Genomic DNA, 14,722 nt, shown 5'->3' with positions numbered 1-14,722 from the left:
GCTCATCATCATTGCATATTGGTGTAATTTATGGATGTATCTTTTTCGTTCTAACTGCTATCCTATAAGGTCATGAAAAATGTGTACTAGGGTTATTTTCGGTAAATGTATTGTATTGTAGATTTTATCTTCCGCATTACGCGAAATCTGCGTATAATATTTTATCTTTAAAATTGAACATTACGTTCAACTAGTGATAGATGTCAGCACTAGAAAAGTTCCTTCGCCCATTTTCAGAAGAAAGCTGTTCATGTGTAATTTTGCACAAATTTTTGTATTTTGGCTGTTACAAGTGTAATTTGGAGGTTGTTTTCAATTGTCTTCGACTACGTGCGATGGATGAGTTTGATTTATATCTTAAAAGATGTCGTCTTTGTGCTTCTGAACATCAACTGGGGCTTAATTTATTTGGCCCAGAAGGAGTAATGTTGGATTTGAAGTGCAAAATAAAGATGTATCTTTCTATAAATGTAAGTTGACTGATATTAGTGTTCTGTCAGCACGTATACAGCCGTAATATTTGGATTGCTTAAAAAGAAGATTATTTTAGCACTGAACTACTGTTTGAAAATGTGGGGTTTTTCGTGGTTATGGTTACTGACGTGCACTTTACTATAAATCTTTTAAGAGTTCAGTGGTGACCTGTTACGTTTAAGAATTCTGATCAAAATATTGAAATTTAAATCAGTAATAACCTGATTTCTCTTCTAGATATGTTCAGAAGATGAGTTACCAAATCAAGTATGTTATCAATGTTTGTATCGAATTGAAACATTCCACAGTTTCAAACTATCATGCATGGAGTCAGAACACACTTTGAGAAATTGGCACTTATTTTATGGAGGAATTTCAGATAAAGTAAGTATATGCAAGGTTGATGTTGGTATAAAATTTACTGCATCAATAATATTTTCCTTTTTCATGAAGAATCGATTGTTGCAAGGTATGTGGGTATCAGTTAATTGTAACTTTTGCATACACTATTGAACCCATGTTTTCTGAATTTTTAGGACCAAAACATAATTTTCTGTTTGATTTTTATCATGACGGATATCTATCCCGGCCCTTAAAACTGCGTGTATATAAGTAGATGTTGCTGGTTCTGATTTCTTAAATGTTTTTTGTTAATTTTTGTTTTAATCGGGTGAGTAAGCACAATGTTAAGAAGATGTTTTCACAGCAGGGTGATGATTCTTTTTTTGGGTGTTGGTGCCATGTAGATAATATTTCAGAGAATTATACCATCACCTTTAGAGCTGAAGCGATACATCTGGGAAGTGGACAGTTTGTATTAGCTCAGCTCCATCTCCCTGTCATTCCTTGTCCCACTCCCTCAACTGCCCCTTCCTCCAACCACATATGAGTCCCTCTACTTCCCAGCCCTGAAGATGGACATGGTATGTGTGTCTGAAACATTGGCATCTACTGACCATTCTGCACTGTGCTGAAACCTAGTTTATCATCAGCGTCAATATTGAAAAGCAGTACATTTGACAGTATTTTACAATTCGTGTAATGACATAGCTTCCTGTGTAAATAAGGAGAGGTAATTTGTTATAGTCTATTATACTAATGACTGAAAAAATTAAATAATAGTCCCAAAAGATATTATTTTATCATATTAAGTATTGATCCAAGATGGATTTGCTTACAGTATATATTATTGTTATACAGAATTTACCCTAGCTATTTACCTTACAGATTCAGTGTATCTTTATCACTGGATGTGCATTTTTGGAGAAGCATGACAGTATATTCTTTTCAAAAATTATGCTAGTTTTAATATAAAAATGTTCAACCTGAAATTTCTTTTGTTGTGTTCCTATTCAGCACAATACATCAGGTTCAGGGGATGAATTAAAGTCAGAGGATGAAACAGAAGTAAACATTGCTCCAAGTACAGATCAAGAACTGAAATTGACTTCAGATAAGAACACTCGACTCACCCCTAGCGTATCAGTGGAATCAGTAGCACAGCCCTCAACAAGCTCTCTGTCTAGTCTTAAACTTGCCAAAATGGTGGAAACAGCAGTTAACAGCCAACGGAGCAAGGATATCCAGTTACAGACCACGAAGGGTGATGAAGTTACCACATCTGACACTCCTGACCAAATAAAGCAGTCCCAAAATTTAAGTGGGAAGGTTGATGTAGTAGCCATAAAGACTGGTAGGAATATTTTAAGGATATCTGATGATGATCCGAACAGCGACCTCAAAGATCAGTTGCCCGAAAGTGATAATAATAATGAAGTGTCACGAATTCTGCTCAATATGTCTGGCGTTGGTACCATCTCAGTCACGAAATATGAGGGTATGGGTCTGAAACAGGTAGATGCTAAGGGCAATAGCAGGAGAGGTGGAGGGATGCAAGAAAATCAAACGATAATTGTGGACAAACAGCTGTCAGAGGAATATGTCATTAAGTCTGATGATGATGATGATGATGATGATGATGAGACTGATGGTTTCTCAGGTTTTGATTTTGAGGAAACATCCAATGGTTCAGAAACAATGGAACTTACAAAGGAAAACTCTGGGAAGGGACTGGAGGAGACAGTTGTGGTGGGAGAACTGATACCGAGCAATTGTGTTGAGTTTAAGCATTTGGAAGTTGATAGGAATGCCAGAGTGTGCATTGCTGAAGATGCGTCTCAGAATACAGATAAACTGGAGTTGCAGGATTCATTGAAGTAAGTAGGATGTGCTACAAATGTGTTCTGGCAGAAGCTTGTTTCTGTTGCATGTAATTCGTGTCATGACATTTTTTTGGAAACAGTGGTAAAAATGAATAGCTAAGTATATTTGAATTAAATTCGTGTAAGTTGTGTGAAACACAACAAAGTTTGTTTACAAAAATATTTATTTTCTACAGAGTTTCATTCTTATTTGTTGAGCTGTTCATTTTCAGCGCTTTTAAAAAAAGAATCTGCACCACCCATTAGATGTTCAAAGATGGCATTATTAGATTCTAATCTTGGGCTTAGAAGTAACTTACGTTTTTTTTCCTGTAAGCGTACGTACCCAGTCACTGGACAGAAAGTGTTAATGTGTTGATAGACACTAGTGTGTACTTTTTTAAAATTTTGCTGTTATGGTCATCGTATAAATCTGACCATTTAGCAGTATTCTGTTGCATTTCAGTCTGTTTAACATTCTTATGACTTTTTTTCAAAGCAAATTTTATTATCTTTGACTGTCTCAGGATGTTCCTTTCCATCAGATTTCGAAACAGTTTTTAATTAGTATTTTGGTGTTCTTATATTTAAGCATTTATTATGCCTTCACTTAACTGTTTCTTGCGCAGGTATGTGATGGTTACTGTAAACAGTTCAGGTTCAACTCGCTTTGCCTGTGTCGAGTGCAATAAAAGTTTTGCTCAGAAGAGCTACATCAAGGAACATATGAAGATACATACAGGTATGATAAACTCATGAGAAAAAGAACACAACTAGTTCCTCAGTAAAAGTAAGTAAATAAAAAAATAAAGCTGTCCCGATACACACCATACAAATTTGTTACAAGTTTCAGTAAAGTGGCACTTGAAATTAATCTTAACTAAACTAAAATAGTGATTGATAAATAAGGGGAAAAGTTGGTTGGCCAAATATCAGATAGATTTGCTACTTTGCATGGTAATTAGTTTCCGTAACCATTTTGTTGCAGGTGAGAAGCCCTACGCATGCACAGTTTGTGGACGTAATTTCCGCAATAACTACATGCTGAAGGTACACATGCGACTTCATACGGGTGAGAAGAATTTCAAGTGTGAGGAATGTGGTGCTCTCTTCACAGAGCGCGGTGCCCTAGCCTCCCATTTTCGAACGCACACGGGTGTCAAGCCATTTGTTTGCATTTTCTGTGGTCGCAAGTTTGCACAAAATCCAGCTCTTAAGAGACATCTTCGTATCCACACCAAGGTGTGTACATTGTGAGCCAGTTAATGCTTTTCTGTGTTAATAGAGAAACTAGGAGATGACTGTCTTTTGAGATGTGCTGTGTAGTTTCTTTGATACTAGACAGCACATCTCAATTGATATTTCAGAGCACATTTTCTCAAGAACCTATTACAGCAGTGGTCCCCAACGTTTTTGTGCCTATGGGCACATTTAAAAGTTTATGAGATCGTGGCTCTCACCAACCAATTAACAAAGCCAAATTTTCCTTTCTCTGGACAAATAAGATATGGACACCAAAAAATACACAAAACAACACTACGTTTAATGATACGAGAAACCACGCGATCAAAAATATGTAGTTTTATAAGTATAATTATTATTACTCAAGTGGGAAGTTCGTGTGATGTTTGGCACTGCATTTCATCGGCCAGTTTTTCAAGTTTGGGAGTGTAGGATGATGTTGCTGCTCGCAAACAATCGTCAAGATGGGCGTCAGTAAGTCGAGATCTGCGCTTTGATTTTATAATGTTCATGGTTGAACGGCCTTCATTATTCAGTATAACCTCTTTCCGTAGCAACGCGGGCACCCAAAAAAGGCTTGGTGGGCGCCATGGCACCCACGGGCACCGCGTTGGGGACCACTGTATCACAGGATACAGATCTGGACATGGCACAGTAATGGTACTACATGATGAATGAGTTCTGGCATCATGAGGAATGGACTTCAGATGTCCCAGAAATGCAGCCTGGAATGTAACAGGAGTATTCTGCATGACTACTGCAGACAGCTGTTGATGAATTTCAAAAATTGGAAACTCCCTCAGTGACAAGAAACTTTAAGAGATGCCATTGTCCTACTGCATATCATAAATAGTTATAAAAATAATTGAGTCCAAAAATTGTTACTTCTGAAACCTGGCAGCAAATGCATTTAATATGTCATGTGAAATGTCTTAATTTCAAGCAGAGAAGAACTTCAGACCTATAAATGAATCCCCTTCCTGGTTGTGCTTCATTCCCCTATGAAAGTGTTGGTGCAGGAAGTGTTTTGAATTATTGGCTTGTATGCCCCCGGGGCAGGTTAGGAGATAAAAGAACGTTGTCTTGTGTACAGGAGAAACCATACATGTGTGACCACTGTAAGACGTGCTTTGCGGATCGTGGGACGTGGAGGAATCACGTGCGTATTCACACGGGGGAGCGGCCATACAAGTGCACACTGTGTGAAAAGACCTTTGTACAGCGAACTAATCTACAGGCACACATCAAGACACACACTGACGAGCGCCCATTCCCTTGTCAGGTATATTTTATGGGTGTTATATTGGGGAACATGTGTTTTGTCTCTATTTCTATGCATTTCATTTAAGACCTGTCCATGTGAACCAGTTGTTTTTCTTCTTTATTCTCCTTCTATTTTTTTCTATATTTCTGTCTTTCTTCCCTTTCTTTATTTTTTTCCTTCTGTGTGTACTCAAGCTGGTACATGCAATACCGCAGTGCATAGGAGTACTGATACGTCATTCTCAGGTTGTAATGCGCCGTTTTTTCAAATATTTTGTAAAAACAGCAGACATTTCAGTTTTTAACCACAGATGTCAATTTATTTATTATACTAAACAGTTTTTATCTGTTATGACATATATGCATGATTAAGCAGATATTAATGAAAACTGTTTCCTGATTAATGACAGATGCAAATACGAAACTACTTGTATACTTTCAGATCTGTTGTGATGAATGTTGCTTGGTGAGCAGTCATGTTGCATGTAAAAAATGGAGAATTCTGAAGACTTGAAGAATGTTTCCAGCTATTCTGTTTTTTTGTTGTTATGTTTTGTCTTGCTAGGTGTGTGGCTCTTCCTTCAGGACAAAGGCACATCTTGTGAAGCATCTCTCAACCATCCACAGGGATGTCATGAAGTCAGTCATCACATTCATGAAGGAACCAAAACCAGAATTGGTAAACTGTTAGTAGATAGTTGTGATTTCTGGCAGCCTGCGATTGTTCTTTGAGGTTGTGACACTGTATATGTATAGACCTATGAGTTTATGTCATTCAGTGACCTTGCCTCAGTTGGAATTTTATATTGAGTTTTGTGTTGCGGCAGAATTCTTTAATAGATGGGTGTTATGTTTCTGAACATAATTTGTTATTTAACTAGATTTTGATCCAACAGTGTATAGGGGTCACTGTATTTTTTATCACAGTCTGAACTGCCCATAATATGTGGTGCATTACAAACTTTATGTAATTAAATCTCCTTACAGCGAAATCTTGGACCTCTACAGGATATATTGCAGTATGTTCATATTAGACTATGTAACATTTATAGACGTATTTTGAATGAGGTTGGGAAAGTATGCTCATATTGCGTGTTGGCACCTCATTTGTTTCACAACTTCAGTGTACAAAATTAATTCAACAGCTTATGTCAGGATCTGATAAAATTGTTTTATGTGGACAAAGAGGTATAGTGAAGGTAGGTAGTCGTGACTTTATATCATCTGTCTTTGTATTAACTTTGTGCCTCTGTGTGGTTTGTCACATAACTGGCTGTTAAATAAAAAAATATCCTATTTACTGTGATATGTATGTTACAAAGATATATTTTGGCTACATTTAAAATTACTAGTTTAAAGTTTTTGTAAACAGGTAACAATACTTCCTCCCAAAAACATTCCTCTTTGCAACTAAAACTGATGTATTTTAATTTATCTCACTGTAACACATTTGTTGGTAGTTGGCACATGGGAAATTTGAATTTTGAGATGCAGATAGTTGCAGAATGAATATGAATGGTGCATATACCAAACTACATAGAGATTATGAGTTGTGATGCTCATATGGATTACTTGAATATTCTTATTGAGGTTAAGGTGCCACTAGAATAAGAGTACTTTGCCCTGTGTGTTGAGCATAGCAGGTACTGAATTCATTTTTTATGTAATGCTGATAATGGCTCTCCTAACATGGAAGTGAAAAAGAAGAAGTATTTTGATTTATTTCCTGAAATGTTTATAAATAATCAATAAACTTGAGGTATGTAAATCTTCAACACTACCCCTTCGTGGAAATAAATTTTGTAGTGTTCTGGAATGTAGAACAAGGATCAGTGGTAACATTTTAATGTATTTATATTTTACAGTGTTCAGCTGCTGTGTTCTGAAATGTGATATTAATAAAACTGATGATGTGGGCAACATAATTCCATTTATGAATCTACTTGTTAAATTCAACATGGACCTAAGGGAGAATAAATAATTTGGGAATGAAGTTACATGATGAGAAACTTCGTGATTTGCGTGGGTCACCATACATTGTGGTTGAGTGGCACTCCTGCATTATATTCAGGGGGTCATGTCTTCAAAGTTTGGCTTATATGCTGACTACCCTGATATTTCTCATGGTAAGTCAGATACTGCAACAGTACCATGAATATAATCCTTGATTGTTTCCTTCCAAATCCTTTTCTTTTACAGAAGCATGAAGAAAATAAAATTGGATATGTTTGTGGGCAACTACACTAAGAAGAAGTTCTGGTAAGAATTTGTGATGCCAACTTGACTTCATAGAGGTTAGCACAAACTGTAAAGTAATGATTATGCAATTTAGAATTTTTATATCTATGTGTAGTTTCTGCTGGTACACAGTCTGACTGTGTTTAACGTAGTTGAAATCAACACTAGAAGAATGTAAACAGACCATAAATGTTATTTTTATTGCCTGCACTTTGCATTTATCTGTTTGCATTAAAAGTTTCCCTGGTCCTGTTTGACTCATGGTCCCAGTGTTTTGTAACATGCTTCTCCCCCCACCCCCCACCACCCCATGGTCTGTAGCTATGATCCTTTCAAGGTTGTTAACTTCACCTGACATCAGATAACAGACAGTACAGATAGTGTGTGTAGTTGTGCTTGCTCATGTATGGTTATGTAATTTAGGTACCGGTCTAGGTTAAGTATTGCTACTTCAGTTTTGTTTTAAACATTATTTCATTTTAATAGGATGTAGGTGGGTTTAAAATTAAATTAATTTCTTTTATTAGAGTGTTGCCAACAGCAAATAACCTGTTATAGACAAACACTAATAAAAATATACTAGAAAGAATCAGAATGAAACAGACTTACACTAAATCAATCTAGACAGTTTCCTATGCAGATTGTGCCCTCAAGTGAGAATCTTTTTGCTAAATATGTCCAAAAATATGCACATATGCATTTTGTGTTTTAATGTAACTTTTTAGGCATGAAACAAACTAATCCCTATGTGAGGTTGCATCTGTAATGTGTGATTCAGTGATGATGAAAATGATAAAATAACCTGTTTTATTAACAAGTGTAGCCTGTTTATGTCTTGGTATTCTGAATTTGGCAGTAGGGAATTAAACCCCCCCCCCCCCCAATATCTTTGAATCATTACTTATTAATATTATTGTAGGCCACATCAAAACACTGAAAAGTGTGTTTGAAATGGGACTGTTATTTGAAAATGTTTTGTGCGTGTTAAGTTTCTGGAAGATGAGATCATTTTTTGAGGCCAATTGTTTGAGAAATCATCTTACTCCTTGTTCCTAGTCTGCAAGAAACATGGAGACTGTTAATGAGGCTGGAGAACACTTTGATTGCATGTTATTCCACAGCCCATACAAAGGTGGCAGGTATGGCACGTGATTAATTTGTTGGGTGTGTGATCTAAAGGGCATGCACATATGCAAAATATTGGTGTTGTTTTATAGAAGGTACTTGATTATTAATACTAGGTAGAGTAGTCTCAGTCATTACACGTTTGGTTTTCATATTGATATTGTGTTATGTTACAAATGAAGTTTAATGTTTTCAACATCAAGTAAAGTGGGATACAAGTGTGCAGGGAGTAAGAATATGCATTGAGGTTTACTGTATGTAAGTAGTATAGCTGTTGGAAGCATTAGGACTGATTGGCGACAGTTTAACTGGCATTGCTTACAGCCAGTTTTTCTTCTCATAATATGGATCACAATATAATTTATTTCGAATCTACAGTTCCTTCATAATACAAGCCAAAAATGTGGAACACGTCATAATACAAATGCCCATTTTTTATCATCTGCGCTAGGAAACCTGTTTAACATAATTAATGAGTCTGTGGTATATTATAGATAAAACATTGACCCTCCAGTTGTTACATATATGTTATTTGTTTTTTGAGCAGGACTGACAGGACAGTAGACTCATCGGTATCACCGACACATCTGTCATCTCCATCAGTCGACCCTTCTGTGTATGACAGTGAATATGCCACATCATTAGCACCTTCCTTTTCGCTGTCAGATAGTGTCGGGCCAGGTAAATACCGATTGCTTATCTCGTGTAAGGACAAAGTAATTATATAGAAATAGGAACTTGAGGCTCACTGTTACTCCTCATGACCCAGTTCACATTCTTGCAATTTACTCTGTTAAGGTCCAGTCTAATATTAATCATTTATCTTCTTGGTCTTTGAAAAAACTGCTTTACAGTATCTTTTAAAACCAAAATTATATAAATATGTATTTTATTCAATTTTAAGAACTGGGTAGCTCAGACAGGATAGTAACTATGTTGTAGATTGGATGACCAGGGTTTTGATCCTGGAAGGAGCAAGAAAATTTTCTCTTCATTACCACATCCAGGCTGGCTCTGTGGCCCACCTGCCTCATATACAGTAGGTATCTGGGGCTTTTCCACCAGAATTAAAACAGACAGCATGAAGCTAAGCCGTACCTTCACCCAGAAAGAGTGAGGAGGACCACAAAGTCAGTCGGGATAGCCGGTGAACCAGCTGAGACTTGAACTGAGCACTTGCTAAATGTAAGTCAGATATTGATGGCATGATGCCAAATGGGTGTATCAACAAATTAGCCGATTTACAGGGGACAAAATTCTTCCATTTACTTGGTATGAAAAATAGGCATTATTAGCGCTCGCGTGCCCCACTCTTTCATGTTGTTTGATTAAATTTCTCCAGTGGTGCAAATATGTTGATATACGTATCTGGCATGATGCCTTTGGTATGTTATCACCAGAGCTGAAAGTTGGTAAACTTTTGTCATAGGGAAAGGAGATGGGAGGCAAGATGCAATCCTGCCAAATGTGGATTCATCGCAGTCAACTTCAGAGAAGATTCACAACATTGCATTGAGGAAATTACAACTTCATGGGTGTGTTTGAATGAATAAAGAACCCTTCTTCTCTTGTTCTGCTGATAAGCGGCATGAAGAAGGGTCTTAAGAATATCATCAGAGAAGATTTAATGAATATAAATAACTTTTATGTTTGTGACAGTAATTAGATTTAAACAGGTTTCAGAAATTTAGGTTTGTTACTACATAAAAATAACAGAAATATTACTTGAATTTGCCTCTCACTTGGTGATCCACCATTATTTCAAACTGATGCAAAAAGATGGCAGTTTCTTTATTCTTGTGGTTTCCTGAGAGATTTAGAAACTGTTGAAAGCTCATTTCAATATAAATTTGCAGCTGTTGTGATATTTTTGTACTTAATGGACATGCCCATAATATAACATTTTCAATAGATATGTTGAAAGATCGGGCGAGGGACCCACTGATGAGCCGGGATTCAAGTGTCTCATGTGTGACACTATTTTCTTCGGGAAACAAGAAGTTATGGATCATGTGTTCATATTCCATCCAGGTGAGACCAGGGACATTTTAACCAACTAAATAATTAACACACTGTTTTTGTTTAGTAAAGATTAGAATTTTTATGTTTAAGCTTACTGGAAGGCTAACCACCATCATGCAGGCAATTTTCTGACTAGGGAGCCAAGGACAATATTGCTCTATTAATGGAGGCAGCAAGCACCTCTGAAATATGAGTGAACGTCTACCAGACTACATGACACAACTTTTCAGAAGACAGTCATCTTCATACTAACCACCATGAGAACCTGACATCTCAAATATTAATATTTTCCTGCTAGCTATATTTCAGTTTTCTGACTGATCACTTTCCATAAACTTTCTTGAGTGTGTTGTTCATGTTCTATGTTTCATCCAGCACATCCTCTGTATCATTTATAATAGTTTTACTACTGTAACTTGGTTGTCAAAATCTCATTTATAAGGATGTGATAAATGAAGATTCTACATTGAATAAAATAATCCGTGGCGTAACAGCCCTCTGAGAGCCTAAGCCGACTAGCTGGCTGCTGGCCTCACGTTCACATGCCTAAGCAGAGGTGAATGATCATCCAACCAGATATATCGTGGCGTGTGGTCAGCACGACGAACCCCCAGCCATTGCTAGTTTTCATGACTGGATTACGCTACCCATTGTAGCTCCCCAATTTCCTCACGATGCTGGGTTGGCACCGGTCGAAAATCTCATGAGAAATTTCTTTCCCCGAGACTCGAACCGCCGCATATTCCGTATCACAGGTCCGAAGCATGATGCCTCAGACCGCGCGGCTACGGCGCGGGACCTACATTTAATATGGACCTTGTGAATACATCAGGCTTCGTACCCCCTTGCTTGTTAATAAGGTCTGTTTCTTATGCTGTAGAGGTGGAACCATACGAGTGCCAGGTGTGTGACAGCAGTTTCCACTCCAAGAACTCACTCAAGCTTCACTATCTATTGGTGCATACCACTAAGAGGATGGTATGTGATGTATGTGGTAAGAGGTTCTCTGACCCCAGCCTGTTAAAGAGTCACAAGTTGTTTCATGAAGTTGAGTCACATGTATGTGATGTGTGCAATAAACAGTTCAGCTACTACTGGAGTTGCAGAAAGCACAAGAAATCACACCAACAGGTTCGCAATATCTTCCAGTTTATTAACATTTATGTAATGGCCCTATCTATGCTAGTGGGCTCACAGGTGTGCAACAGAAATTTTAACTTATGGTTTGCATGTTCAGCTGTAAGTTCTTTTTATTAGCTTATTTTCCAGAATGGAATGGCTTATAATTTACTTTTATCATCTGTTTGAATTTTTAGGTGCCATATCGGTGTCACTGAAGTGGCACAGTAAGATGCGTTAAGAGAGTAAAGGCTGTAATGCAGTCATTGCAGTCTTTCTCAGCGCTGTATCCTACCATGTCAGTGTGGTAGAAATTCCTAACATTTCAGAGGAACCAGCTACCTCTATCTTTAGGGTCAAAGTAAATAAGTCAATCCTGAAGGAGACAGCAGGTGCCTCTAAAATGGTGATAATTATCTTTTCAAGTTGTTCTTTCATATCCTGCTCATCCTTCTCTATATTCTTTCTGTTTCTCTGCTTATTTAATTATATTCCTCTTATTTTTCTCCTCTTTTATCGTAATATCTTTTTGTTCATTTTTCTTTGTTTTATTCTTCTGCTTCTTTGTCAAGGTGTAAAAGGGTAATGTTTAATATATAAATTAAGGTACTTCCTCTACAAAGATTAAATAATTTAAAGGAAAGGAGGTGTGACTACATCTGCCTTAAACTTCTTGTTATTCTGTTACAGAATTTTAAGCAGAAGTATAAGTGTGGTTTCTGCCTTTTGGTGTTCTACTCGGATAGAATTTACTGGGAGCATGTGGAGCGTCACAACAGCAGTCAGATGTTAAATTGTTGTAGATGTAATGAGACCTTTGTGGAGTGCAGTTATTTGGCAGAACACTGGAATTCCCATGAGAACGAACAGCCACAGTTCCTATGCCCGGTATGTCAAGCATTTTCGTTCAGTCTCCCATGAAATTTTAAATTTTAAGCTCTCTCATGGTGTTAAATTAATTTTATAAATATTATGTATGTTCACATATGTAAATGGAGTCTTCATGATAAATAATCTTAGCATTCAGCCAAGGCATTGGTCTTTGAATTATAAATAAGTAACCGGCATTCAACCAATGAATTAACTATAGAACATAAAGATCAAACACTGCTAATAACTAAGTAAGCAATTGGATAAAATCCAAAAATCATTCAGTCCAGTTCATATTCTCAGTCTCTACTTAAAATTGACTTTAATTTTAATCTTTTTCTCCTACTTCTCTCTGGATGTTTCAAATAGCTGTTAATGAACTCTCTTAAGGTATGAGGCTGTTGATATCAAAGCCCACTATCCCAGTTCCCAAACTAAAGCTGAGTTACTTAATGGAAACAGGGCTGTGACTGGCTGTACTATACCAAGAAGGAGCGCTTGAAGCACTGGCGTACTGTGCGCAAATTGTCGGAGACATCTGTGAAGAAATTATTTAAGACATTCAAGCAATCAAAGCAATTATCAGTATGGGATGAGGTTCTCAGTGTTTGAACATTGGCCGTCAAAGTCAGGAAGCAATTCAGAGTCCTTTTTTCAGTTGTTCAGACCTATGCTAACAAAGGGCATAAAGAAAAAGGTATGTTTTGGTTTTATTAAACATTGTACATTAATAATGAGCCTGGTTTGAGGTTAACTTGCTACCCAGTGGGTCTTCACTTATGATTATATTGATGTTCAGTGTTAAAAATACATTCCCAAGTGTAAGTAGTTCACTGCTTAAAGAAAGATGCACGTTGTAGTCGACGTATGTGAAAGGTAATGACACTGTCTCCTTTTTTTCACCAGAGGCAAAACTTTGATACGAAGGTTGCCGCAGGGATATTATGATTTTGAGTTATAATTATATGGGTCAAGGCATTGCTTATTGTTTGTTATACAGGCATTTGAATCCCATATTATATGAATATACAGGTATGTGCATGTATTAGTAATTATTTGTGTTTATTACTGCCACTTATGAGCACCACAACATGGAATGAAAAAAATAATTTAATAATTTGGTTCCATATTTTTATTTTTCAGTAAATCTATGGGTTTTTTTTTGTAAGAGTAGTGGTGTTAGCAGCAATGTGATATTATAATAAGACCTCATCATAGATTGTGGGCTAATTTAACACTTCAGTGTGTCTCCAAAAATCCAACATACACAATTTGTTTGTATTTTTTGTTGTGACTGGCATTGCCATTGTTTATAAATAATATGTTTATATTTACCGCCATCAGTAGCACACTGCCAGAGTGCAGGTTTATAACAGAATAAGAGTCTGATCATTGTTGTTATTTTGTGAATTCTTTTTGTCCTTGGTCTAGTTGATCTTGGCACTATAAGGTTTAATATTAGTTTTGTTTACATATATGATATGTAATATAAAAAATCATTGAGGAATTATACCTGTAGATTTTAGTTTGTTGTCAAATGTATTACCATTCCTCTTATCAGCCTTCTGTTGGAATTTGCAACAGGATAAGAGTTGTATTTTATGTTGCATGAGTTTTATTTTGTTTACAGAAATAACTTAGGAACAGAATTTGTCAAAAAATATGTAACTTCTTCAGTAATAAGAGAGACACCGTACAAAATGTCGCAGATTTTTTCTTATTTTTCTTGCCATTTAGTATTTTTACTTTCACTTCAAATGCCTGTCCTTTTTCCCATGTACCTGGCCCATGACATTTTTAGTTAAATTATTCCACCAGTGCTGTAGGAAAACTTTACATAGTGAAGCTCCATTGTATTGCTGTAATCTTTTCCAAGACAAGATATTCTCTCCAGCACTTTATAAAGTTAGTGATCTTCAACACCCAGCTTCTGATTCAAAGAGGGTCATAAAGCAGCTATAACTTAACCTGGCTTATATTGCATAGTTTCCAGAGGGTAATATGCCTTGTCATATTTTGGTTATTGGGCCCCAAACCCTGTTTCCCCTTAGGCCCTTGTCCGTGTTTGGCATCATTTCCATTAAAATAAATACCCCCCCCCTCACGCTCAAATAAAACGCGGGGGGGGGGGGTGTCGAACTCTATCTATCTTCTAGGTTATAGCACCA

General features: G+C 36.7%; 2 protein-coding genes across 2 annotated transcripts; both read left to right on the top strand.

The window, feature by feature from the left end:
• The first annotated feature begins 212 nt into the window (after positions 1 to 212).
• On the top strand, positions 213 to 7,179 carry LOC110830349 (uncharacterized). Its single transcript, XM_022065152.2, has 8 exons — positions 213 to 470; positions 712 to 858; positions 1,831 to 2,690; positions 3,305 to 3,417; positions 3,664 to 3,917; positions 5,011 to 5,199; positions 5,746 to 5,859; positions 7,046 to 7,179. Exons 1-8 carry the CDS (start codon positions 336 to 338, stop codon positions 7,064 to 7,066), a joined length of 1,833 nt encoding a protein of 610 aa, XP_021920844.1. The 5' UTR covers positions 213 to 335; the 3' UTR covers positions 7,067 to 7,179.
• A 602-nt stretch (positions 7,180 to 7,781) lies between these two features.
• Positions 7,782 to 14,259, top strand: LOC110830351 (uncharacterized). The gene is made up of 8 exons (XM_022065154.2): positions 7,782 to 7,800; positions 8,475 to 8,557; positions 9,091 to 9,224; positions 9,973 to 10,078; positions 10,456 to 10,574; positions 11,446 to 11,696; positions 12,375 to 12,572; positions 13,017 to 14,259. Exons 2-8 carry the CDS (start codon positions 8,487 to 8,489, stop codon positions 13,164 to 13,166), a joined length of 1,029 nt encoding a protein of 342 aa, XP_021920846.1. The 5' UTR covers positions 7,782 to 7,800; positions 8,475 to 8,486; the 3' UTR covers positions 13,167 to 14,259.
• The last annotated feature ends 463 nt before the right edge of the window (positions 14,260 to 14,722 follow it).

This window comes from Zootermopsis nevadensis, unplaced genomic scaffold, assembly GCF_977971745.1.
Source record: "Zootermopsis nevadensis isolate Lab colony 2312 unplaced genomic scaffold, Znev_1.0 Znev_ptg000061l, whole genome shotgun sequence".
Lineage (NCBI taxonomy): Eukaryota > Metazoa > Arthropoda > Insecta > Blattodea > Termopsidae > Zootermopsis > Zootermopsis nevadensis.
This window is presented reverse-complemented; position numbering and strand designations above follow the sequence as displayed.

What these genes read in the sequence shown, in the direction of transcription:
- LOC110830349 (XM_022065152.2), top strand. Translation starts at nt 336, where the DNA reads ATGGATGAGTTTGATTTATATCTTAAAAGATGTCGTCTTTGTGCTTCT. An exon ending in ACATATGAAGATACATACAG is followed by an intron (nt 3,418 to 3,663) that starts GTATGATAAACT and finishes ATTTTGTTGCAG; the next exon opens with GTGAGAAGCCCTACGCATGC. An exon ending in AGGAACCAAAACCAGAATTG is followed by an intron (nt 5,860 to 7,045) that starts GTAAACTGTTAG and finishes TATATTTTACAG; the next exon opens with TGTTCAGCTGCTGTGTTCTG.
- LOC110830351 (XM_022065154.2), top strand. Translation starts at nt 8,487, where the DNA reads ATGGAGACTGTTAATGAGGCTGGAGAACACTTTGATTGCATGTTATTC. An exon ending in AGCCCATACAAAGGTGGCAG is followed by an intron (nt 8,558 to 9,090) that starts GTATGGCACGTG and finishes TTTTTTGAGCAG; the next exon opens with GACTGACAGGACAGTAGACT. An exon ending in GTCAGATAGTGTCGGGCCAG is followed by an intron (nt 9,225 to 9,972) that starts GTAAATACCGAT and finishes CTTTTGTCATAG; the next exon opens with GGAAAGGAGATGGGAGGCAA.